At 38.9% G+C, this 27,457-nt stretch overlaps 1 protein-coding gene across 2 annotated transcripts; it reads left to right on the top strand.

Annotated features, from left to right (window-relative positions):
* Nucleotides 1-1,472: 1,472 nt before the first annotated feature.
* Nucleotides 1,473-19,075, top strand: adnp2.S (ADNP homeobox 2 S homeolog). Of its 2 annotated transcripts, XM_018223571.2 has the most exons (4): nt 1,498-1,795; nt 5,288-5,408; nt 12,069-12,158; nt 15,999-19,075. In XM_018223571.2, exons 2-4 carry the CDS (start codon nt 5,301-5,303, stop codon nt 18,714-18,716), a joined length of 2,916 nt encoding a protein of 971 aa, XP_018079060.1. In that variant the 5' UTR covers nt 1,498-1,795; nt 5,288-5,300; the 3' UTR covers nt 18,717-19,075. The 2 variants fall into 2 exon arrangements, with proteins under 2 accessions (XP_018079061.1, XP_018079060.1); XM_018223572.2 differs by lacking the exon at nt 12,069-12,158 and having other exon boundaries at nt 1,473-1,795.
* The last annotated feature ends 8,382 nt before the right edge of the window (nt 19,076-27,457 follow it).

The raw sequence follows: 27,457 nt of genomic DNA, 5'->3' as shown, positions 1-27,457 counted from the left end.
TGCCTGCCTATCAATGTATCATCTATCTATCTATCTATCTATCTATCTATCTATCTATCTATCTATCTATCAATTGATATCTATCATTGATCTATCTATCGATATCGATCTATCATTTATCTATCTATCTATTCATCTATCTATCTAACTATATCTACCCATCTATCTATCGATCTATCTATCGATCTATCGATCGATCGATCGATCGATCGATCGATCTATCGATCATCTATCTATCTATCTATCTATCTATCTATTCACCTATCTATATATCTATATCTACCCATCTATCTATCGATCTATCTATCATCTATCTATCTATCTATCTATCTATCTATCTATCTATCTATCTATCATATATCTATATGTCTGTCTATATATCATATATTAGTCTGTCTATCAATCTAGCTGTCTATTGATTGATTAGTCTATCAATTATATATCAATCAACCACCTATATCTCTGTCTATGTATCTATCTATGTATCTATCTATCTATCTATGTATCTATCTATCTATCCATCGATCTGTCTTTTCTTTCAGGGGTGTCCTATTTAGCAGATGGCTGCCAAAATGATTGCATGTATTTCAATTATCCCATTCCTTTTTCAAACCCAAACTCATGGATATAAACATGCCAGGCAGGCTGTGGAAAGCAAGGATCGGGGGTAATTATTAAAAAGCCCTTTTTGCGAGTCTTAGGTGTGAGGCGTTCTCCCTCCATCCTCTCTAACCAGATGCCAACAAACTGAGATTAGAAGTCTGACTTGAGGCATATGTTAATAATGACGGCACAGAGGTATATATCTAGCGATTATTTTTAATCTCCCCCCATGTGCTTTCAATATTTCTATGCACACAACCCCCATTAACATCTTTATATAAGTATAGTTACCTTTGTGAAATTGTATTAAATTCTTCACTATCTTATTAACTGAAATACATTAGGAAGGCACAGTTAATGGCAATTGATTATATCTACACAATGATCTTTTTGCTGCAAATAGAAATACTACATATTTACCCCATTAATTTTTCCTAAATATTCAATTATCCAAATAAATATTTCTATAGGATAAACTCAAATGGCACACAACGTATGTGTTTCCCTCCAATAAGAACAAAAAAAAAAAATCAAGCTTGATGGTATTTTTCTATTGGCTGTTTTATTATGGGAGGCATTACACTGGACAACGCCCACATTATCTGCATACAATGGGTTGGGTCTAGACCACGTGAGTGAACTTCGTCATGAGGGTGTCATTTATCCCACCTCCTTCTTACGTCAGCATGTAACGTGACTGCTTGAGTGAGCTGAGGAGTTTGGAGGTGGTACAAACCTTTAAGATTGAAGGGGTCAATTTGGGGGGAAGTTTGAACCCCAAATTCTACTAATTATTATGTTCTGTGTAAAATACCCACATTGCAGTGAAATAATATAGTCCCCTCAAATATTGAGTAAAGCAAGGCGTGGTCTGATTGGCCACCAGTGTGTATGTTAATTATAGGGTATTTGACGTCACTTCCTTGCGCTCAACTCGGCCGCCATTTTGCGGCAGTGAGTGATTGGGGGGAAGGAGCGTCGGTGGCGGGTCCGTGTAGGAGCGGAGCGGGCGCAGTCGGATCCACCCACACGGTGTTGGGGCAGATAGAACACACGCACACAGCGGGGGAGGGGAGATTTGCATACACTGGCCCATTGAGAAGGTGTAAAACGAGCAGAATAATAATAAAGGAGGAGGCGGCCTCGGATAGCGCGCACACAAGAGGAGCAGTTCCCTATCTAGTGCCTTCTGGTAAGTACGCTGATCCCCCCAAGCAGCGGCAACACTGGGGCTGTACCATGTGCTGCGGAAGGCGCGAACTGTCTAGTCCTACATTTATATCCGCCAGTTCCACTGCGATGTGACAGCTATGTGCGGAGCGCGCGCCACTGTTCTTTGTGCGCTTCACAATCTGCTGCCTTCCAGCTGGAGGGAACTACAACTACCATCAGCCTCTATTGGGCTCTCTTTGACTTTTCCTCATTTTCTGGAAATTTTCTATGTATGACTGGGCTGGCTGTGTTTGTGTGTGTGTACCTCTCCCTGTATCCAGCCACCACTACTCCTGCATTAACTGGATGCTCTGATACCACAGCTTTGTCTAGTGGCTGCTTCTTGTCAGGCCAGTTACATTGCTAATGGGAACAGCAGTGTCCAACTAAACTGTATAGTACCGGTATGGGACCTATTATCCAGAATGCTCGGGACCTGGGGCTTTCTGGATAACGGGTCTTTCTGTAATTTGGATCTTCACTCCTTAAGACTACTAGAAAATCATGTAAACATTAAATAAACCCACTAGGCTGGTTTTGCTTCCAATAAGGATCAATTATATCTTAGTTTTAGGGATGCACCGAATCTACTTTTTTGGATTCAGCCGAACCCTTTGCGAAAGATTCGGCCTAATACCGAACCGAATCCAACCCCTAATTTGCATATGCAAATTAGGGGTGGGAAGGGGAAAACATTTTTTACTTCCTTGTTTTGTGACAAAAAGTCACGTGATTTCCTACCCATATGCAAATTAGGATTCGGTTCGGCCATGCAGAAGCCGAATCCTGCTGTAAAAGGCCGAATCCTGAACCGAATCCAGGATTCGGTGCGTCCCTACTTACAGAGAAAAAGAGAATCATTTTTCAAAATTTGGATTATTTGATTATAATGGAGTCTCTGGGAGACGGTCTTTCTGTAATTCCGACCTTTCTGGATAACGGGTTTCTGGATAACCGATCCCATACCTAAATATTGCTTTCCTGGACCCCCCAGCAAAGAATGGGCCTCCTGCAGCTATACCACCTATACACCTGAGTTGTTCTGAGTGAACACCTTAAAGGGATCCTGTCATCGGAAAACATGTTTTTTTTCATAACACATCAGTTAATAGTGCTACTCCAGCAGAATTCTGCACTGAAATCCATTTCTCAAAAGAGCAAACAGATTTTTTTTATATTCAATTTTGAAATCTGACATGGGGCTAGACATTTTGTCAATTTCCCAGCTGCCCCATGTCATGTGACTTGTGTCTGCACTTTAGGAGAGAAATTCCTTCTGGCAGGCTGCTGTTTTTCCTTCTCAATGTAACTGAAGGAGTCTCAGTGGGACATGGGTTTTTACTATTGAGTGTTGTTCTTAGATCTACCAGATGCTGGGGCTGCTGGGGGGGGGGAAGGGAGGGGGGTGATATCACTCCAACTTGCAGTACAGCAGTAAAGAGTGATTGAAGTTTATAAGAGCACAAGTCACATGACTTGGGGCAGCTGGGAAATTGACAAGATGTCTAGCCCCATGTCAGTTTTCAAAATTGAATATAAAAAAAATCTGTTTGCTCTTTTGAGAAATGGATTTCAGTGCAGAATTCTGCTGGAGCAGCAGACTTTCACTTTGAATTTTTTTTTTTTCCCATGACCGTATCCCTTTAAAGGGTTTTGCCTTTTAAAGTGAGATCATTTTCTGTGAGCTGCTTCATTCATAAATGATTGTATTTTAGATATACTGGTCCGGCTATAGAGTAGGTTAGAACTAGTGGGGGAAAATGACCCGCAAAACAGAGTAGTACTGCTAGTGACAAAACTGTCAGAATGAATCAGATCTGGTGCACCTAACATATTTACCCAGCCTTCATGTTTGGTCATAGGTAGTGATGGGCAAATTTCTCCCGTTTCGCCGAAAAATTTGCGAAAATTGACACCCGCTTCAATCTTGATGCAGGCGTTAAAGTCATTGGGCGTCCAAATAGTGTTGACGCGCAACGGTTTTGACTTGAACTACATCATAGTTTTGTTTGTGAGCCACGTGCTCGTAAGCAAAGAACTGGTGGGCGGACTTTAGTACTTTAAATGGCAGTGTTTCAATATGGGATTAACCACTGATTATTTTTCATAAAAAGACTTTAAACAAAAGTGTAGGCTTTTATGTGAAATAGTTTTATGGAGACCAACATTATTAACAGCTATAGTTTCCAGTTAAAGTAGAAGGATATTTAATACTACACTGAAATTTGGGAAAAATTATTTTTTTAGTAGGATTAATCCTCCATACTGGAGTGGCTCAAGGTAAAGGAAAGTGCAATGACTCTGTCAAAGCTGAAATAAGTGTCTGCTGAGCCAAAACTCTCACATTGGGTTGATTTGGATTAAAAAAAAAAAAAAAGGCTTAATGAACGGTTTTGGTGAAGTGACAGATGCCCCTCACAGTGTCATTATTATCTCTGGTCTAGGTGTTAAAAACTCAAGTCCTCCAACAGGTGCGGCTTTGTTGGGGAAGTTTGGTTAATCCATAACCCTGATCTGTATCTACCTGGGGATCTTTGTTCTTATTTAAAAACCGAGGCATATAAGCATCATTAGAATAACACCAACAATGTTGAGCAAATGCACTTGTAAGGATGGGGCAAAATCACTTGTACGTACTTACCCCCAAAAGACGTTCAGTGCAAAGGGGTTTCAGTGAATTTTAATATAACTTATTGTTATCCTGCACTAGTATAAATTTTGCTTCAAAGTATTGCTATATTCCACCTTCTGCGTTCAGACCTATGTTTATCACTGACACAGGTTGAAGCAGCCATAGGAATAAGGACAGGGGTGATCGAGCAAAGTCCCTGATACAAACATTGCCCCACCATACCGGAATTTTGCCCAGACTCCAAAGCCCAACATGACTGCTAAGGCTATGAGCTCACAGGCTGAAGGCTCAAACTGTTGTCAGCCAGCATAATTTTGCTGGCTGAAAGAAGCAGATCTGTTCAGTGCCTCATTTCTATTGATTTGAATACCATGGGTCTGTGTGTGTTCACACATTGCGAAGCTGAGTTCATCCCGGAGATGCCTGCTTTCACGTATTTGGGCTGACCTTCTCTTCAGCTCTGCTGTGTGTGAGCGCACAAAGGCTGACTGGGTTCATATCAATGCACCAGGGGCACTGAGCTTATCTGCTTCTCTCAGCCTGTGTTTTCTCCATCAGTATTTTTAAGCAGGCTGAGAAGTGTCCAAATCTGATAATTCAATGACAAACTGTACGACTGTGTGTGGGTAGCATCACCATTATACATAATATTCAGCTCTTTACTGTAGTTGGGGCCCTGAAATCTTGCTTGGTTGGTAAAAAAAATTACATTGTGCTGTTAATTTATTTTATTCTGTTCTAGTGGATATAACTAGGTCTCCATTATACTGTGTACATCAATCTGTGATTTGTGTAGCAGCCTAGCCCAAAATATTCTTCTGAACTTTTTCTCTCTTTCAGCACCGCTGCCAAAATGTTCCAACCACCCGTTAACAGCCTGGAAAAAATTAGAAAAGCAAGAAAAAGGGTTAAACAAATTCTGCTTCAGATTGGCCTTGAAAGCTGTAGAGAATTATTAGAGGTGAGTATAAACTTCAAAAATTCCATTTAATTTTTCACTAAAAGTCTGTTAGCTTATAGTCAACCATCTCCATGCAGCAATGTAAATGAAAAGAAGCCTCTCAGATGGTTGCTATAAGTTACTGCACCTGGGCAAACTTAGTGTCTTTTATTACATATGGGGATGACCTTTGAAACCTTATCTGGAGTGTATATCTAGCATTTCTGCCATAAAGCAGGAATATTGTTTGCCAGAAAGGAAACCTGACGAGTACCAGAAAGCATGTTGCGCCATAGAAACACACAAACTGAATTGTGTTCACCAAAACTACAGTACTTTACTCAGTGTTGCTCTTCTTCAGCAGAATTGCAGTAATACAACATCTTTTTAAAAATGGCATGTTGTCCTTCTTGGTTACTGCTATTTTCTCCAATGCAGGTATGGGACCTGTTATCCAGAATGCTTGGGGACCTGGGTTTTTTCCAGATAACGGATATTTCTGTAATTTAGATCTTCATATCTTAAGTCTACTAGAATATCATGTAAACATTTAATAAACCAGAGGCTGGTTTTACTTAAAAGATTAATTATTTATTTGTTTGGATTAAGTACAATGTACTGTTATGGTAGATGGCTTTTCCATAATTGGGAACTTTCTGGATAACAGGTTTCCTGATAACAGGTCACATACCTGTAGTGGTGACTCCTTTATCACAGCTACACAGTACTACACTGTACACACAATGTAATGAGAATGTTTAAGGGTATATTCAGATTTTTTGTCTAATTGTTTATTTTTTATGGATTTCAAAATCTTATTGTTGTCAGCAACAGTTGACAGATGTTGTTGTAATATTTAAGATATTTTGAGTTCACCAGTAAATACTCCATGATTGTTATGGGCTCCTACACTTGGTATAAAGTTTTCATTTAAGTGTATCACAGTTAAAACAAGCCTGACAGTGGGAAACTATTGACAGAAAAAAGTTAGAGATAATGTCTTCCACCTGTCAGTGAGGGGGGTGTTTACAAGGCTGTATAGGAAAGCTCAATTAGGTGCCCTAAATGCAGTGATCCTTCAAGAATGAGCTTGCCCCTCAAATTTTCCACTTGTCATAATAAACTTGCAAGGTTCTCCCTGCTATTGCTTCCTTGTGTTATTCCCCCCCCCCATATTACTTGGAGTGTCAATCCTTCCATTACTGAGAACCAGACTTAACATATTTTTAGCAAATTTGACCCCCACAAACACCTTTCTCCAAATAATTTTATATTTTGTATGTTTTTTTTAAAAATGTTTTAACTCTTCTGATTTTTGAGCATTGCTGTTATTTTCTTATTACTTATGGCACACATCACATTTTTTTGTGGCACAGAAAACATAATGGTTGAGTGCCTGTGTATACATTATATCAAGATGTCTGGAAAGCATATACAAGGTAACACTAAAAGTTGTCATTACAGTTAATCCAGTTCAGTGCTGGCAGAAGAAAAGTTTTTACTTCTAATGAACCCCTAAATCCTTTAGAGGTGTTTGGAACTTAGAACTATTTTTCTGGCCCAACATTTGGCTGTCCACCATTGCTCATAATACAGGCTATGGATAAAAGTGGTGAAGTAAAAAAACAAAAAACTGTAGTTCCAAAGATATTCACGACACTAAGAGGCACACTTATTAATACTTAGTTACTAATATTGAAAATCAGCATCTGAAATGTGCCAAAAATCAGTTTTTTTGTGGTTGCATGAAAATTCAACTGCAATTTTGCATTTTTTGTCTTAACTTATGTTTAAAGGGATTCTGTCATGATTATTTTATGGAGTAGTTTTTATTTCTAAATTACACTGTTTACACTGCAAAAAAATCACCCACCATATAAATTTTTATTCCTGATCTAATAAGTGTATTTTTTTAGTTGTAATATTGGTGTGTAGACAGCCATCTCAGGTCATTTTGCCTGGTCATGTGATTTCAGAAAGAGCCAGTGCTGCACTGTGGAACTGCTTTTGGACAGGCGATTGTTTCTTCTACTCAATTTAACCGAATAGGGTTCGCAGTGGGACCTGGATTTTTACTATTGAGTGCTGTTCTTCGATCTACCAGGGAGCTGTTATCTGGTTACCATCCCATTGTTCTGTTGTAAGGCTGCTGGGTGGTAGAGGGGGTGATATCACTTAAATTTGCAGTAAAGAGTGACTGAAGTTTATCAGTCACATGACTGGGGGCTCCTGGGAAACTGACAATATGTCTAGCCCCATGTCAGATTTCAAAATTAAATATATAAAAAAAATCAGTTTGCTCTTTGAAAAAAACATGTTTTACTATGACGGTATCCCTTTAACCCTTTTAATAATTTTTTTTTATAAATTTTCACACATTATCTCAAGAAAATGTTGTTGTTTTTTCTACCCCATGATTGCACGAATATTGATAAGCATGTTGCTAAGTAAACCATCACCTCCAAATGTTAGCCTGAAGAACTTACTCCGTGTGTGTGTTGCAGCTGTTGCATGATTTGCGGATTTGTTGCGATGCCACAAAGGCCCGGGCCTAGGGTGGAAAGTTATTAGGGGCGGCATGCTATCCAGGATAAACTGCTAAGCTTTCAAGCCTTTCCCTGTGTTTCTGGGATTATCCTCCTGCTCTTGGTGATGCTGTTTTTGTGTGCCACTCACATATATGTCTTGTTTTTTATTTTATTATAGCTTACACCAGTGGCTTCAGTTGTGCTTGACACTTACAGTTGACTCTTGCTGAATTTTGGAATAATTTAATTGCAGGTCATTTTTTTTATGTTGATCTACAGAATTATCAGTAATGTGTATAACATAATGTGTGTAACATTTAGTTTTCTATAGTGAAACATTGAATCGAAAACTGTTTACCTTCAAATGCCTTTTTCCAGTTCATTTGTTTTCAGATTGTTCACCAAAAATAGACTTTTTACCATTACTTTCCATTTTTTATTTGTGATGGTTTTTCTTAAGTTGAAGTGTAACGTTTCATTTACCATTTCTAAAGCAGCTCTGAAAGGGTGAGGGGGGGTCATCGTCTCATTATCCGTCTCTTTAAAGGAATTGTTCAGTATAAAAATAAAAACTGTGTAAATAGGCTGTGCAAAATAAAAAATGTTTCTAATATAGTTAGTTAGGCAAAAATGTAATGTATAAAGGCTGGAGTTACTGGATATCTAATATAACAGCTACAACACTACTTCCTGCTTTTCAGCTCTCTTGGCTTCCACTGACTGGTTACCAGGCAGTAACCAATCAGAGACTTGAGGGGGGGCCACGTGGGCCATATCTGTTGCTTTTGAATCTGAGCTGAATGCTGAGGGTCAATTACAAACTCACTGAACTGAAATGTACCATGTGGCCCCCCCTTCAAGTCGCTGACTAGCTCAGAATTATAGAGCTGAAAAGCAGGAAGTAGTGTTCTGGCTACTGTATTACACATCCAGTCACTCCAGTCTTTATATATTACATTTTTGCCTAACCAACTATATTAGAAATGTTTTTTTATTTTGCACAGCCTATCTATTTACCCAGTTTTTATTTTCACACTGAACTATTCCTTTAACTGTTTTAAATTGATATATTTAGTTAATACATTTGTTATATTTGTCCCTACTGAGCAGAATCCCTGAGTTTCATTAAAGGCAGCTGTTAGAATTGATACAATAGTTGCTAATATTCCACAGATGCTGCTGAGAAATGTAATGGCTAATCTATCACAATTTGCTACATTTAGTTAACAGTTCAGATGTTCCTGGATCACTGAGCTGCCAGACTAAAACCACACAGACATGAACTTTAAACTTAAATTTTGGGAGAATTGAAAAAAGTCTTTGTTTATGGTGAATCTAAAAACCACTGAACTGAAAAAAGTGTTTGGAAGGTGAACAACCCCTTTAGCTTGTTGACTGCAGGCACCAGAGATGTAGTCACCTATAGTATGGCTCTTGTGTATGCTGCAGGCTACTTTCTTGTAGCAACTTTATATATTGAACAGACCAAGGTTGTCACATGTAGCGGATATTGGACTGTGGGCCAAAAATCCGCTTCCACGTTTCTATGTGCCTGCACCTGGATACATTGCATCAGCTTGGGCGCAGACAGATGCAGCGGATTTAAAGGGGTTAAAAAGTCCTTGCTATAAAGATCTCAGTAGGTGAGGTCTCTAATGAAGAAAATAAACCTGCAAGCTGTTCTTTCAAGAGGCAGTAAACACCCTTTTTTTGCAAAGATCTTCCTTTTAAATGGCTCTGCCTCCCCCCTCTGTGTTTTAATCTCCGTGAGTAATGTTAAAACTACTTCACATGCTAAAAAGGTATAGTAGGAATTGTACATCTGTACTTGGTCCTTTCTTTCCCATTTAATTTACATGCCATTCCTCTGGTTGTTAACAGCAGCAGACTTGATTTAGCCATTGAAACATGTATTGAAGGGGATCAAAAGGCAAAAAAATAAATAAATACAATTTTTACTTTATTTAATGAGAGAAATCTATCTCCAATATACTTTAATTAAAAAAAGTGTGCAGTTTTTATAAGAAACATGACTGTATGAAGTGAAATTCCCCCTTCCTTTTACTTGCTCTGACAGCTGCAGATAGGAAACTTCAGACGGTCCCTAACTGCTCTGCAGGGAAACAATTATACCCCACCTGACTTCCCAGAACTCAAGCAGCTTTGTTTGTTTCCCTGTAGAGCAGCCGGCGACCATGTAGATATGTATCTAGACCCAGTACAGTCTGCATATTCCGATTTATTAATCAGCTTCTATGGCAGATATTATTTGACTTGTGCTGTTTTAATATTTTATGACAATACCTAAGTAGCCCAGACCACACTTTGCATGTGCGTAGTCTTGGTCTTGCAAATATGTATTACATGGTTACAAGATGTTGACCCCCTGCACCCAACTTTGAAAGCAGAAATCATTTGTTTTATTAGACTTGTGGTGCAGTAAGTTCACGTTTATGTTTAGTATACAAAATACAGCATTTCTAGCATTATTTTCTTTTAGACTTTAGTTCCCCTTTAAGCAGCTATGGAGCTTGCTGGTCAGCCAGGCAAATTGTTAACTTTCCCATCCCCATATACAATAATATTTCACATATGGGGCACAAGAAGTTCAGAGTGTGGAATTTTTCATTCACGAAAATTGTTCAGTCTAGTTGTAGCATGCTAACAAGCTGCTTAGTTCATACTAAGCACAGAATGAAAATTGGAACTTACTCTATTTACCCCAGCAATAATTACAACCGGTTCTACAGTAAAGTGACCAATCATATGTGATGACAATTCATAAAGTAAGGGCAGATGGGGATGTGATGACGGCCTGCTTGCTTGAGTTCTGTTTAGGCTCCACTCACCCCTGTACCATAGGATCTGAAACTATAGAGGCGAAAAGAGGTAAAACAAAGGGGATTCTGCCATTTCTTATTTACAAGTTCAGTTATGATGTAGTTGGTGTGAGGATTAATTAGCAGATATAAATGATTTGCATGTTCTGAAGGTACACAAAGTCTTCCACTAAACAGGACAAAATCTGAAACTGAAAGTAAAACCTTAATCAAAACAAAAAAAAACAACATCATTGAAAAGCTCTCCATATTGACAAGCCGCTCCCTTTCACCAGCTGCAGCCTTTGTTAGGCTTTCTCATTATACAGAGGGCTTTTCAGTGGACTGCTGATTGTTTGCATTGTGCTCCTATGAACAGGAAGTAGTAACTTTACTTTCAATTTCAGCTATGCCTAAAAGCCATAGATACTTCATTATTTTTGGCTTTTGTTTTAATTATGTTCAACACAAGACCTGTTCATAGAATATGTTAAAAACACTACTGCTTTAAGGCCATGTAGTAGTTTAACGTATAATGCATGGTGTTTAGGTTTCTTTAAGGGGATCTTTGACCATTTGTATAGTTTACTTTCCAATTCTATTTTCGCAGTTTTATACCAACCAATAAGAAGTTTGCTTTTAAACAGCTGACAATTAAATGCTACTTGCAGACTTTTTGCTATCAGTTACTATGCAAGCAGCTAATACTATTTATTAAATTAGCCCCTTACACTTCTAATACCAGGCTATCATAGGGGGCAGTTTTCCTGATATACATTACTTTGATACTTGATTCCGCTGATAATTGTGACCTGGAGGGGTCCAGGACACTAAAATGGTGAGGAATATGTGGGTTGTCCTGCAGTGGAGGTTAATGGGCAGAATCTGAGAGAGAGCTTTAAAGTGTCTTGATTGTAAACCTGCTACGCCTTATCCATTCACATAATCATTTGTGGGGGGGGTTCTTTAGCAGCTATGACATTTCTGATATCGTAATAGCACTTGTAACTGGGTCTTCCTTACAAGACATTTTCTATTTGCAGAAAATACACCACCATCTAGTTATTCTCACCCAGTTTGGGGCACAATAGTAGAAACAAACAGATCAAAATTGGACAGTGCAAATCATATTGCTTTTTAGTTGCTCTGCCCCACTATGGGATGTCCATGGATAGATATATCCCTTATATAGGAATTATACCTTGTTGACTGATGCTCTTTCCTGTTTGCATGACTTGTAACTGTTGCATACTGGAAGAACATTGAAAACTGGCAACCTTGCCTTATTTATACAGAACATATAATCAAAATGTATATTTTCTTTGTTTTTCTAGGAAATCAACAGTTCTAATCCAGGAGACAAATCTGTTTCCAGTACATCATGGGAGGATGTCTCGCTATGGGAACCTAATGGACGCAGAAATGTATGTCTGACGCTAGAAATTGCCATTAGATTAGAAGAAGAGAGCATCTTGCGCTTCTCCATTTTTCTTTTAGTGGTTGCACAGATTTTCAAGTGAAGTGTTATAAACAAGCTTTGTGACCTGTTCAGAAATTGCCTTTATTAGAATATTGCCTTATTTTTTCTGTGCATCTCATTTAAACATTGCTGAAATGATTATTTTTATACTGCAAGCCTCCACTAAGTTTATAAATGATATCATGTAACACACAATCAGCTTGATGTCTATTTGTTTTTTATCCAAATAAAAGCTGATGGATTACATAATATGAATTTGATCTCAGGAAGTTTGGCTAGTTCACTTAATGAACTACCTATTAAATACTAATTAATTTAATAAAGTTTGGTTATTGATGTCCAAGGCTTGCAGGTAATTCCCAAAGCTTAAATTTTATGTTCTCATTTTGCTAAGAACCTCCCTGGATGTAACTGAAGTACATTTGTCAGCCAGAACGAATGAATAATCTATGGGTCATGAAAAGCTCATCTCTGTGCATAGTGTGTTACATAACAGATGTTGCCTGTGAGATGCAGCAGTGTAGCAATACTATCCTATTATAATCTATATATGCAGATATACCAGGAGAGTCCTTTTGCATAATACACATAAAACACAATAGCCATGAATATCCTGTAAATGATATATTTATTAATTGTCACCCATTATGATCTATGCTTAGTGGTGTGATTTTTCACTGAAATGTGTGTATTATAATTAATAATATATACTCATTTTGCAACAGGGAGTACAATAAGCCAACTTGGAGTTGACCTGTATAAAAGCACTTGGCCTTTGGCCATGGAACGCCCTAGTGATTTATAATATCCTAATATGTTACAACAGGGTAGTAAATTATTCATTGTATAAACTTTTGCAGTGGCTATGCGTGCTTGATATGATTTATTATACACTAAAGACCCCAAGTATATAAACCATAGAAGTCAGTGAGTACAGTAATATAAACATGTATCTTATGTCTTTTCTACCCTGTATCTATGTGAAGATTGTGGTTAGTTGTTACGCCTTGTAATAGTGTTTCTGGATTTCTGGAGACACAAAGTAAACTGCAAAATCCATCTTTGTGGCTCAAGAATTGGATTATAACAAAATACTAACTTTTTCTAATAACTATATACTACAGGTATGGGATTCATTATCCAGAAAGCTCCGAATTACGGAAAGGCTAACTCCCATAGACTCCATTATAATCAAATAATTAATTGTTTTTTAAAATGATTTCCTTTTTCTTTGTAATAATAAAACCGTTCCTTGTACTTGATCCAAACTAAGATATCATTAATCCTTATTGGAAGCAAAACCAGCCTATTGGTTTTATTTAATGTTTACTTGATTTTCTAGTAGACTTAAGATATGAAGATCTAAATTACGGAAAGATAGGTTATACCTGTATGTGTGTTATGTGTATATATTATTTATTTATTAATTTTTTTTTAATGCTTTTTACATTAGTTATGGTTATCATGTAGACACACTGCAAACAGTGAAGGAACCCATAGCTTAATAAGGTTAAGCAGTGCAAACAGGCATTTCCTGCAGTATTTCCCTACGTACCTACTTAATGGACCAGTAACATAAAAAATTTTTTTAATAATTTGTTTGTACTTAACGAAAAAAAAACTACCAAGACACTTTGAACTTAAATTCGCAAAGTCTTTATTAAGAAATGACTTACTGTTTCTCTGTTTGCGCTTCAGAAATGGCGACAGGGTGACGATCCGTCGTGCGGTGCTCGATTTCTCCTCCCTGCCTTCTATAGGAGATAGCCAGGGAGGAGAAATGGGTCGCCGCACGATGGATCGTCTACCTGTCACCGTTTCTGATGAGGAGTGCAAGCAGAGAATCGGTAAGTTATTTCTTAGTAAAGACGTTGTGAATTTAAAGTTAAAAGTGTCTTGGTGTTTAAAACTTTTTTTTTTATGTTACTGGTCTTTTAACTTCTTCCTTAAACTGCGGCACAGCAGCATTGATATTTTTACGTTTATGGCGTACTTCTAACGCAGTTGTGGCCAGTAGCGCTAGTGTGTGAGCATTATTTATTGCATGTCTTGCATCCGAAAATGCACAGTTTCCTGTTCAAAGTAGGACATTAATTGCACTTTAAAACATTTGTGTGCTACATTTTTAAATATACACATGTGCTAGGCAAAAGTTTAACCTGTGCAACCTTTTCAGCGCTGTGCTGCGTTAATAAATGAGCCCCACTGACTTATGGTCTGTTAAAATTGGCTGTGCTTGCTCACATACTGATTGTTGGTCACTAAGGTAGAAATCCAACACACTGCCTAACCAAGTCTGAATGTTTTTGTCCATGTGTAAGCTATTCTCTGCTGTTGAATCTTTACTTATGTCGTCAGTCTAATTTGAGAATCAAAAGTAGCTCAAATAATGAGAAGCAAGTTCACACACCCAGTTTCTTTCATTGTCTTTAGCTACAGTAGACTTGCTATACTGACAGTGTCCAAATAAACCCCAAGAAATGCTTTTGTGAAAAAATTATGCTTTTTTAAAATGTAGACTATTTTACAGAAAATAGGGTTGCTGACACAGTAATGATTTATTTCACTTTCCCTAAGCAAGCAGGGATCACCCTCTTCTACCACCCTCTCTCTGCTGCCTCTGCTGTGTGTCTGCAGTAGTTTTCATTTGTGTACTATTTACAGTGTGCACACTTAAATGGGTAAATTTGGTGTGTGCATCACACCAAAGAAGGAACATTGCACACCATATACTAGCCATGCTTTTAGACATATAGTTAGATTGCAGTGCATTGTATGATCATTAGTAAATCTATGATCCCCCCCCCCTACTCAAGTAACACCTGAGTTTAAAACCCACAACAGGAAATCAGTGCCTTACCAACAGTGAATAGATTAGCCGGAGTTCTCTACTTAAGTGTCCAGATCTCCTGTACAATATCCTGCCACAATGCTAAAGGGTAATATGTCAGAAATTCCACAAATGTGTAAAAATGTATTGGTAGGGAATTCATGTGAAGGTGTCAGAGTTCCTAATAAAGAAAAAAATATATAATAGGCAAGACAATTCATATGAACGTACTGAACTTTAACCATAACACACTGTTGTTTTACATTTTAATATAAAATACATGTTTATTTTGAAATTAAGTTTTTCTGTGATAACTAAAATATAGACATATTTGCATGCCTTGGCCATCAATCCCTTCCCTAAATGTAATAATTTGCACTTGTTATTTACTCATTTAAAAATGTGTACTGCACAGTTGAGGGCTTTAATACCTCCTTTTTCACACTGTAAATTAAAACAATGTTAAAACTGTTCATACAAAGCATTTACTGTAAGGTACCCAATGTTACTGAAGGGACCAGCCAACACAACACTAATCCATGCTTATATATATGATATATAAACACTCTGATTGTGCTGGGGAATATTTTCTGATTTATAAATACATTTTTATAACTATATCCATAATGGCTGTGGTTCCATCCCAAGCCATGAAGTATTTGTTAATATAAAGAATGACTGTAAATTGTACATTATCGTAAATTGTACTTTCAACAAATAAATTTAGCAAAACCACTAAATGGGAGCCAAGAAACTAAGATTTAGCTCTACATCTACAGTATCTTCTATTCATTAATACCGAATGTTGGTGCATGTTTGTGGGCATCATTTTGCACATTAGGGAAAAGCTGTTCCATAAACATATAGTTATATGTTATAGTATTAAATTAAATATATTATGTTAAGTATTGGCTGTCTTGCTAATTGTTTTTTTTTTTTTTTCATCTTTTATAGGATTACAGGTCAAAGACATTTTGCTGCAGTCTTTGCAAATTTTCAACCAAGTTACTTTCTTCATTCAAGAGTCATCTAAAACGCTATCATGATGATGAAAGGGAGCAAGAGCTTATGGCTACTTGCCCCAGCTGCCCATTTACTTCACAGTCAACAACTGTGGTAAAACACATGAGAATATTTCACTCAAGTACTAGAAAAAACCCTTCCAATAACACAAGAGAGAATGTAAATGTACCTAGAAATCATCTGACTGTAAAGTTTTCTTGTACCAAATGTCCTTATACAGACACATTATACTACAGTATGAAAAAGCATGTTCTTATGACCCATTATGAAGACCTAGTTGTTTCATTTTTTGGAGAAAAAACAGAAGAAGACATTGCAAATATAAGCTTGAAATCCACCATTTCTTTTTTTAAGCTCCAGCCCGTTGATAAATTTTATTGCAAGAAATGTAATTCGACTGCAAGCTCTTATGACCGACTGGTGTACCATATTCTAACATCTGAAAAACACAGAGACCTGGAACAAAAGCTGAGGGCTGACATTTCAGAAACTAGTAGGGAACAAATTAGAAAAATGCAAACAAAGCAAATAGACTTTATTCCTAAAAAATTGGTACCCAGATCAAATGCTCCAATCACAATTAATCACACCATAAAATTAGCTACTGTGCCTCAAAATGGGCCTAGTCAAGCAATGGCAACGTCTATTACCCATGCCCAAAATGCTGTACCACCACTAGCTGCTGTCGCAACTTCTTCAGGGAGTTTGACCCCTAAATCACCTGCTGCAAGTTCCCCGAATAATCAAGTTAAATTTATAACTGCTTCTCTACCACAGAATCCAAACATTACCCTTCAAGCATCCCTTCCTCAGCAAGTGTTTGTATCCCAAAGGTTTCCAGTTAACCAGCCTGTTGCAACAGTCCTTCCTCCCGGATGTATTGTTCCTACAGCTCAGACTACAGTAAGGTCTGCTGTCCTTCCCACGGCTCAAACTCCTATAAAACATGCTGTTCTTCCTATGAATCAAACATTGCCTGGGGGGTTGCTTCCTGTAAATCAACCGGCAGTACTTGCTTGTCCTCCTCAGACTTTGCAACCCAATATCATCAACATGAATCAAGCAATACGGTCAGCAGTTTTCCCAGTAAATCAATCTGATAATTCTGCACAAAACACTTTCCTCACAGCCCCAATATTTAGGCAGCTCATTCCAACCGGTAAACAAGTAAATGGCATACCTACATATACCCTTGCTCCAATCTCTGTAACCTTGCCAGTGGCTCCATGTCCTGTTCCTGCTGTCAACCCTCCAAAAGCACCAGTACAAAATTCACAGCCAGATAAAGCAATACAAGTTTCACTTTCTCCTGCTGTTGCACCATCACCTCCTGTTGCTCAGGTGATACAGACACCCCAACAGAAAAGCTCAGGCCTTAACACTCCAGGTCCATTTGGTAAAGAGACTAAAATATGGAAGATGTGCCCAGTTTGCGATGAGCTCTTTCCTTCAAATGTTTATGAAGTGCATATGCAAATTGCTCATGTCAAAGGACGAAATGCAAAAGTGACACCTAAATCAAGTAGTATGGAAATGACACAATGTGTAACTATTGCAGCACAAGCTTCTTTCTTGAAAGTTTTGAAAGAAAATTGCATTAGATGTTTGTCTTGCAGGTGCTTGGCATCAGAAGAACTTTTAAAACATCTGTTGATGCATGGCATGGTGTGTTTGTACTGCAAAGCTGTATTCCATGAACTGAAGAACTTTGTCTATCACATGAAAATTATGCATTTGGGCAAAAAGAAAATACATCCAGACTTTTCCAAGAAAGGATTTGAAATCCCCAGTGATGTAAATGGCAATGTACATTTTCACCATTTTGATTTCAACTTCAAAGCATCAAAGGATGAGCTTGGCGACAAAGATATAAATCTTGTTGTAGTAACAGGAACTAATTCTGCTGCTCCCATATACATTAAAATCCAGAATAAAAATACTTTATTAGGTGACCAGCCAAGTGCAAAATGTCCCTTTTGCAACTGTGGGTTATCTAACACAGAAGGGTATGAGGCACATTTAAAAGATAGGCACCATATAATGCCAACAGTTCATACAATATTGAAAATGCCAGCGTTTAAATGTGTCCATTGCTGTGGTGTCTATACAGGAAGTATGACACTCTCAGCTGTTGATGTGCACTTACTTCGATGCCGGAATGCACCTAAAGATAGCAGCTCTGGAATGGAGTCTACTAATGATGATAATGTTGAGAAAGGAATGCCACTTTCTCAGGCAGAGACAAAATGCACCCCTCAAGCAAATATTGCAGATAATGTGGAACATGAGTTGCCTGTGCCTTCAAAAAGAAGAAAGGTTGAAGTTAACATTGACTCTTCAGAAAGCCATGAAGAACTTTCTCTTGATATCCTTGCTTTGGTCCCAAACCAATCTGAAACTTCCTATGACTACAAAAAAGACTTTTTGGTCAAATATTTTAACGCAAGGCCATATCCGAGCAAAAAAGAGATAGAATTGCTGTCCAGATTGCTAGATATGTGGAAAAGTGATGTTGCCTCATGTATGGGCACAAGGAGATACATGTGCATGAAAGCTCTCAAGAACCATAAACAGCGGGTGCTACTTGGATTTCAGATGTCTGAACTTAAAAAAGTGAAGCATAATTTAGACTTAAATGAAGATTACTAACTGCATATCCTCTGATAGACTGACATTGTATTTCTAGAGACTCACTTTGCAGAATAGCATGTATCTAATTTGTATTCAGTGTGTAACAACTTTTTATCCAAAAAATCCACAATCTTAAACATCCATTTCCTCCCCCCCGACCCCAATCAACTTACTTGCCCATCACATTTGCAGTGTTAATTCCTCAGGTATAAGTTATGTCAGAAGTTTTCTGTCATTTTTATATTTATTTTTTTGGGTTTTTGTCAGGTTTTACACTAGAACAAGTTTAAGCAAATCTGGGTGAAACTGTACACATTGTGCAGCACGATAAACTGTAGTATTTGAATTATAAATGATTAAAGACATTGTCCAAAATATATATTTATACTGTGTCATAATCCCATAAAATGATGTTTGGCAGATAAGGCACATTCTAGGTAGATATGGTACCTTTGACATTTCTAGTTTTGAGAGCTTTTACCTTCAGGAAATAACAGGGTGTGGGTATAGGGACAGTGAGTCAAGGCTGGATTTTCTTTGATTTATTGTCATTTCCTTTATCATTAATCATACTGTGTATATATATGTATGTCGGATATCGCCTTGTAGGTCTTCCTGTATCTTCCTGCTTTCAATGTAGGTTGTATTGTACAATACAAAATGATTTCAGATGCTGCTACATTTTTCTGATTGGGGTTTACTAAATAAGAATTAAATATTCGGGTAGCAGTGGGATCAAGAAGACAATCATAGATGTGGTGGCATATAATGCTAGTGGCACACTCTGTGTTTCCTCCACCTGTGTAGAAATGCAGATGGAGAAAAGGCTGATCTGCACGTTCTGTGTGCAATTTACAGACATGCCATCACCTGTTGGGATATAAACAGATTGGATAGTGGTATGAAAATGCAAACTTTCTGAGCCAAAATCTACTCTGTACAGACAGGTGCTGTATGCTCCGGTGCACACTGTATGGACTGCATGAAATACAGCAAAGTGGCCTCCGCACTGGCAAGTGTGCTACTAGTCCAAATCATTTACTCATTTTACACAGCAACTCTTTTTTTAATTGTTTTCTTTTATTTTTCACTCTAGTTTATTTAGGTCATTATGTAATATCCGACTAGAAAATAATTAGACAATATAAATGACAAGAACAGCAGTTATTCCAGTTACAAATGTAGTATATCACTGACCAAACGTTGCATTGCTCCTTGCGTTAGAATAGAAAGCCAGCAATGAAAGAAACAACGAAACATACACAACAGCTTAGTTGCAGAATTCCTTAGGTAACTTCTACAAATTTAGTATTGCCTGTTCTTCAGGGGTATTTGATATATGATTTAATACAGCAGCAATATAGCATTGTCAGCTGTGGATTTGCATACTACCATTTTATTTTGAAATTAACACACATATTAGTTTTTTAATATAGTTCATTACTTTTCATGTGTGATACAGGGCATCTGTTTTAAAGGGTTAGTACACCCTATCTTTACTAGTTCAGTGAATAGGGATGCGCTAAGCCTTTCCCTTATTGTTTTAATTATGAAAACTTTGTAGTTTTTGATATTTCTTGAGCTAAACAATTGAATCTATTCCATGTTTGGTCCTTGCGAAGCAGAGAATTGGATTACCAGTGCACAAATATTCCCCCTGTGTTGTGGGAAATAGCCTCTGCCACTACAATGCGCCAGAAAATAACCTTGCCATTAAAGGCGAGGGTAATTGCCGTGGTAAAACACGTGAATTGAGCAAAATAGCTTTTGATTATAAATCATTAATATGTTTTACCCATGTCAATTCTGTAGGTTTTTTGTTGTTGACCATGGGAGAGGCGATATTTAGAAGAACATTTTATCAAATTTCGAATTTGTGAATTTTTTTAAAATTCAAATATACTCACAATTCAACTGGGAGCTTGTTTAATAAAAAATTTGAATGTCCTGAAAAAAACCTGAATGTCGGGAAGATTAATAACATCTCCAAATGGCTCTTGGGCCTCTGCCATTGACTTGTACATGATCTTGACAGGGTTTAGGTGGCAAATATTCAAATTAAAATTGTTTCCATGGCTGAGTTGTGATAAATCTCACATTTGAACTTACATTCGAATAGGTGGATTAAAATTTTGAATGTGAATTTTGAAACTTGAAAATTCGATTTCAAATTTTCTATTCAACCCTTGCCCCTTAGTGTGCCTTATGGACATGTGCTTATTTGTAAGACAAAACGGTCATAACAATGGGTGAAGGGAGGGGTTGTTTGTAGTTAATAGCTAATTAATGGTAAGATGTAAGTGTAAAAGCAAAGTAATGCTTTTACTGCTTTATGATTTTTTTTTAAATTAAAATAATAGGCAGAAAGTATTTCAGCACAAGTTCTGTTTATGTAGCTTGTGTTAAGTTATACTGGCCATTTTTAATATATATATATACAAATATACAATTTGTTACTAGTGTTAACTGATTTTGGGACTTTTAGCTGTAGAAAATTCCTGTTTGGCACCTTAATTTCTACTTTGACGTATTATGTCTAGTTAAGACTGTTAATTTTCCCGAAAATTGATTTATTTAAAATAAATATTTGCAATGAATATGAAGGCTACATTGTTATCTGAAGAAGAAATGCAGTGTAAACAATACCATTATTTTGTATAATGGCAGAAGATTCCATTAAAGTCTTGGCACAAATAGCTTGTTTAAATCTGTATTTTCTGCGATGCCTTCTTGACTGCGTAACTTATTTGATTTGTACTAGTACTTGAAGATCTGTGAAGATTAAATCCAAAATATAAACATGGAAGCTAATGGAAAGCAACTTATACTTACCTTTGTTGAGAGATGCATATTCTTAGACAAGGGTTCACAATTTTCATGTTTTCAGGATATTCACAAAGGTGGATCAAAGATCTAGTCCTAATAACTACCATCTGTTCAAACTCTACCAGTAAGAACTACCTAAGAAAATGTGCTTGCCTGATTCAAAATGAAGTAGTCTTACCATTTTGCCAGGAACACAGACATGCATATTCATTCACTTTCTGTGTTGTGTTTAATAACAGAAAAAGTGTTAATACATGTAAAATATTTTTAGGATTCTGCTATTCTGCAAAATGCATTTAACATGTACCACACACTATGTAAAATTACCTTTGTCTATTATAGTTTGTTGGCTTCAATGATAAATCTGGTTTCCCCTCCTTATAACCCTCTGCTGTGACACCTGAGTTTCCTTCACAAATACAGAAATGGGTTAGGAATACCAATCATGCTCTTGGACTGCTTTATAAATCACATTAACAACTTTTTGTTACAACTGGATGACTTGAGAACTGGCACCATGTCATCCTAAAGGCCTTTTTCTATAAATACATTACCATTTGTTTCCTGAGCCTAGATTGTAAACTCACAGGAATAAGATACTATTATGTCATTTTATTTGTGTTAATTCTGCCAGGTTTTCTGTTACTCCTAATTTGTTGCTCTAAAATGCGTTGGTGCTTTGTAAATAAAATTGTATTTAGTTTTACACTTAAATGTCCTTTTCAAGCAGTGCATTTCTGCAACATTTTCTGGTGATTTGTGCCTTCCTGTTTCATTGCTAAACGCCATGTCTGCTGTAATGGATAACTGAATTTCAAGGAGAAATCCTAATGTAGAAGAATTGGTAAAGTAATGTCAAATTTACTGTAGGCGCCTGCAATCCTATGAGTGACCTATAACATATTCTTCAACGGTGAGTGGCCGTATGTAAATTACATAATTTTCTGGCACCTTGGGCACATAAGTAAGAAGTAGAGTTCTGCATAGTAGCAATTTTTAAGAAACAAAGGTGTGAATTTGCTACATTGTGTGGCCAGAAGCATTTTTTGGCTATTGTACTATAGTGTTGTATAGTTGTGTTTGGAATAATATCAGTCTGACATCACTAACCTGATGAATCACTGTTTTTGGTCAAAATTATATTTGTACATGACAAATAATTTACTATTAGGTGTAGCAGAGTAATAGAAAACCAACAGTCATGACATGCTGCTGCTGATTCTGTGTAATTGAATCTTTAATTGAGGCTTGTTCAGAATATTAGCAGTGTGGAGTTCAATTAGTGAGGTCCTTTCTAAGGGGGACACAGTGAATGATGGGGTTAAGCTTCACCCTCCAGGAAGCAGGACACTTGATGGTAATTAATTAAGGGGGTGCCATGCTTGGCTTAACCCTGCACACTGTGCTCAACAATCAGTTTTTCAAGTGTCCTGCTACCAGAAGCATGGAATTCCCTACAGGGGAATATTTCTACGGCCAGCTGAAACTGGCAACCGGGGTGATACCAGAAGCAGGGTTACCTGCATCCTCATGGTTAGCCCCCGACATGGATCAAATTCTCGGGGGTCACTGGCTAGCCTAATGGCTATAACGACCACCCAGACAGTGCCTGCTTCCACTGGGTCTGCAGGTCTGGCCGGGCGAATACTAGTAAGTGACTTGGCCTCCCTCAATCCGATATGTCAGAACCCCCCCCTTCTCTGCTCCGCTCCTCTCTGCAGCCGCCCTCCCAGGCTGCTGGACTCACCAGCTCAATTGTGCCAGGGGTAAGACGATTCCTCTCCCCTCTAACTCGCCCTCTCCTGACTATGGGCGCGCTGTGCGGTACTAGTGGGGCCTTTCCTGCAAAGCCGCATTCGGGTGGAGAGTTGGCGCCTTCGCGTTCTTGCGCTGGGCACCATCTTGGATTAGGTTTGCGGTGGAACGCATTGCTAACACCGGGGAAAGCCCAAGGGGGCCACAGTGGAAGTACCTAGTCAGTCTAACAGCACGTTTGAGCAATCAGCACCAAAGTAGCTGGCTTATAGCTCTGGGGAAGAATGTGCAAGCAGGCATAACAAGCAACTTGTCTCAACCCTGCACACTAACTCTCCACTTAGGTGATACCCATGGCAGAAGGTAGGCCAGCGGGATTATTCACAAGGGCGGAGGTGGAGAGCGCCCACCACAGCACAGGTGATTTATTTTGCATGTACAAAATGTCAGTCCAAAATTACAGGGGGCCAGAGTGAACCGCTGTGCAGATCCTGTTCAAGGGGCTCAGGCAGCCTCAGGGGCCAGTCATGTTACAACCGAGGCATAAACAGAGAACACGGGGTCAGGAAGCCCTTCTCAAGAGCCTGGTCCCAGCCAGGCCCAAGACATCCCAGCCGCTCTCTGGCCAGTGCAACTTTCACAATCACTAGCTTCCCTTCAAGGTCTGCCAACCATTGCGTACAATTTAGGAAAGGCATTGGCAATTCTCAATCAGAAGCCAGTCAGCAAACGCTCAGACGAATCCAAGGGCGATACCTTAGCTCACACTTCTCAGTCTGAGTGTGAAATACCACCATCTGATGAGTCCTCCGGAGAGGAAGAGGAATTTCTAGACGGTGAGAGGGATCGTGATTCCCAACATTATATAGAAAAGATCATAAAAGGAGTACTCGAGGTAGTGAATATTTCCCAAACACCGAAACAAGCGGAATTGTCAAGGTTGTTTAGAAGACAGCACAAGTCCACAACATCTTTTACATCTCATGAGCAACTGACAGATATGATTCAAGATGAATGGAACAATCCAGAAAGAAAGGGTTTCTAAGAGCGATTACCGACAAGGAGTGTCGTAATGGGAGCAACGTTGCGGCAACAAGGAGTGTCAGTAGAGAAGGCCAAGGAGGATCTAAACAAGACAATTCTGCTATTACAGAGCTTTGTCTGGACCATCAACTGGTCCAATTCCAACATACTACCCAAACACAAGATGGTATTCCTAGGCTTGGAATTCAACACGATCACACAACTAGTATGTCTGCTACACGACAAACAACTCAAAATCCAAAATTAAGTGCAATCACTGATCTCTCATCAGAGGCCAACTGTTCACATGACGATGAAGGTACTGGGGCTCATGGTGTCTGCCATAGAGGCGTTCCCCTTTGCACAAATTCACCTAAGACCTCTACAAGCAAACATACTTTCTACTTGGAAGGGAGGTCCCCTGTCTCGGGTCCTCAATCTCTCGCAGGAAACAAGGGAGGCTCTCCAGTGGTGGTTGAAGAAGGACACCATAGCCAGGGGGCAATCTTGGGCGACACCAGATTGGAACGTCATTGCCACGGACGCCAGTCTCAAAGGCTGGGGTGGCACGTGGAACAATCTATCTGCACAAGGTCAATGGTCTCCCGAGGAGTCCAAACTTCCCATCAACATCCTAGAACTGCGGGCCGTGAAACTAGCACTAAATCATTGGTCGCAACGCCTGTTCCTAAAACCAGTTCACATCCAAAGCCACAACGTCACCACAGTGGCGTACATAAATAAATCGTCAGGGAGGAACACGCAGCACTAAAGGAAGCACAAGTAATACTGGAATGGGCAGAGACCAACAAAGTACGATTGTCCGCCATTCACATTCCGGAAGTATCCAACATAAAAGCAGACTTCCTCAGCAGAAACCAAGTACATCCGGGTGAATGGGAACTTCATCCGGAGGCATTCATGGAGCTAGTAAATCTCTGGGGTCAGCCTCAAATAGATGTGATGGCATCCAGAACCAATTGAAAGGCTCACATGTTCTTTGCCCGATCCCGAGACTCACTGGCGGCAGGGGTGGACGCCATGACACAACCGTGGTCATTCAACCTGGCATACATTTCCCCCCCTCTTCTGATGTTACCTTGAGTCCTCAAAAATCAGACATTCGGCATCCACGTGATTGTGGTAGCTCCCTATTGGCCTTGAAAAACATGGTTCTCTGACCTGCAAGAGATGTCGATAGACCGACCAATCCATCTGCAATGCAGACCAGAACTCCTCAGCCAGGGTCTAATGACACACTCCAATCCCGGACTGTTTGTTTTGACGGGATGGCTGTTGAGGCATCCATCTGGCGGAGAAAGGGAATAACAGAAGAAGTTATCTCAAAAATGCTAAAGGCACGTAAACCTACTTCTTCCAAGTCTTATCACAGAGTCTGTGAAGAATCCAAATTGGTTTTTCTGGAACTGAAAATTCTATCCTTTTTACAGCGAGGCCTACAGCCTGGGCCGCCATCAGGGGGGGACAGGGGGGACAAGCGTACCGGGCCCGGGCATGAAGGGGGGCCCGGCAGCGCTGCATTTTTTTGAAGATCCGTGCCCCCCTTACGAGCGCCCGAGCCGTACGTCTTGCCTCTTCAGTGCCGAATGCGGAAGTGCCGAAAAGCCGAAGCCCGAAGTCACGGAAAAAGCCGAAGTCCCGAAGTCACGAAGCGCCGAAAAGACCCGAAGTCACGAAAACAGCCGAAGTCCTGAAGCAGCGCAAAGACCCGAAGTCACGAAAACAGCCGAAGTCCTGAAGCGGTGAAAAGACCCGAAGTCACGAAAGGAGGCGAAGTTGAAGTACTGAAGCCATGAGTTCAATTCTACTGAACACCAGTTTGTGTTTTTTTTTTTTTTTAATCCCCTGGCCACCAATGTATTATTTTAATATTCTATAGGCCCCTGCCACCAATCTTTTTTTTAAAACTTTTGTTTTTGGGGCCCCAATTTTTTTTTTAACTCGTAAGGGGCCCCTTGCCACCATTGTTTTTTTTTTGGGTTTTTTTTTTTAAAAAAAATTAATTTTCTTTTTGGTGGCCCCAAATTTTTTTAACTTGTAAGGGGGCCCCTGCCACCATTTTTTTTTTTTTTTTTCAAAAAAAAAATTTTTTCTCCAAATTTTTTTTTGGGGCCCCAATTTGTTTTTAACTTATAAGGGGGCCCCTGCCGCCAATGTTTTTTTTTCAAAAAAAAATTAATTTTTTTTTCAAATTTTTTTTTGGGGCCCCAATTTGTTTTTAACTTATAAGGGGGCCCCTGCCGCCAATGTTTTTTTTTTTTTTTTTTTTTAAATTAATTTTTTTTCAAATTTTTTTTTGGGGCCCCAATTTGTTTTTAACTTAGAAGGGGGCCCCTGCCACCAATGTTTGTTTATTTTTTAGTTTTTTTTACATTTTTTTTTGTTTGGGCCCCAAGTTTTTTTTAACAGGGGGCCCCTGCCACCAATGTTTTTAAAAAAAAAAATTTTTTAATTTTTTTTTTTTTGGGGCCCCAATTTTTTTTATAAGGGGGCCCTGACCATCAATAGCTTTTTACAACTTGTGTGGGGGGGGGTTACTTTTTTAGCGCTGATGTCTGTGTGGTCTTTTAACTGCGATGTGGGCGGGATATGGGGCGGAGCTTGGTCGTCAGTGTGGGCGGGGCCCAGGGGGCCCCAAAAATTTTGTTGTACGGGGCCCCGTGATTTCTAATGGCGGCCCTGCCTACAGCTAGGCCTGAAGCTCAGCTCACTAAAAGTACAAGTATCGGCATTGTCTATTGTTTCAACACCGACTAGCAACAGAGGACACCATACGGACATTCCGGCAAGGAGTGGCACATATAATTCCTCCATTTCGTCCGCCTGTCGCAGGTTGGGATCTTAACCTGGTACTAGAGGCCCTGCTTGACACCTGGCTTACTTACAAGACTGTGTTCTTATTGTCAATTTCGTCAACCAGAAGGGTGTCTGAATTGAGTGCACTATCCTGTGATCCGCCCTTTCTGGTGTTCCACAAAGACAAGGCCGTTTTACATACAGTTCCTTCTTTCCTGCCCAAAGTTGTTTCTTCCTTCCACATAAATCAGGAAATCATAGTTCCTTCACTATGTCCAGAGCCTAAAAATGACAAAGAACGTAGTCAGAGCACTTCGGTGGTATCTGGAAAGGTAAAA

This window comes from Xenopus laevis, chromosome 6S, assembly GCF_017654675.1.
Source record: "Xenopus laevis strain J_2021 chromosome 6S, Xenopus_laevis_v10.1, whole genome shotgun sequence".
Classification (NCBI taxonomy): Eukaryota; Metazoa; Chordata; class Amphibia; order Anura; family Pipidae; genus Xenopus; species Xenopus laevis.
The sequence above is the reverse complement of the archived record's forward strand: the minus strand, read 5'-3'. Positions and strand labels throughout refer to the sequence as shown.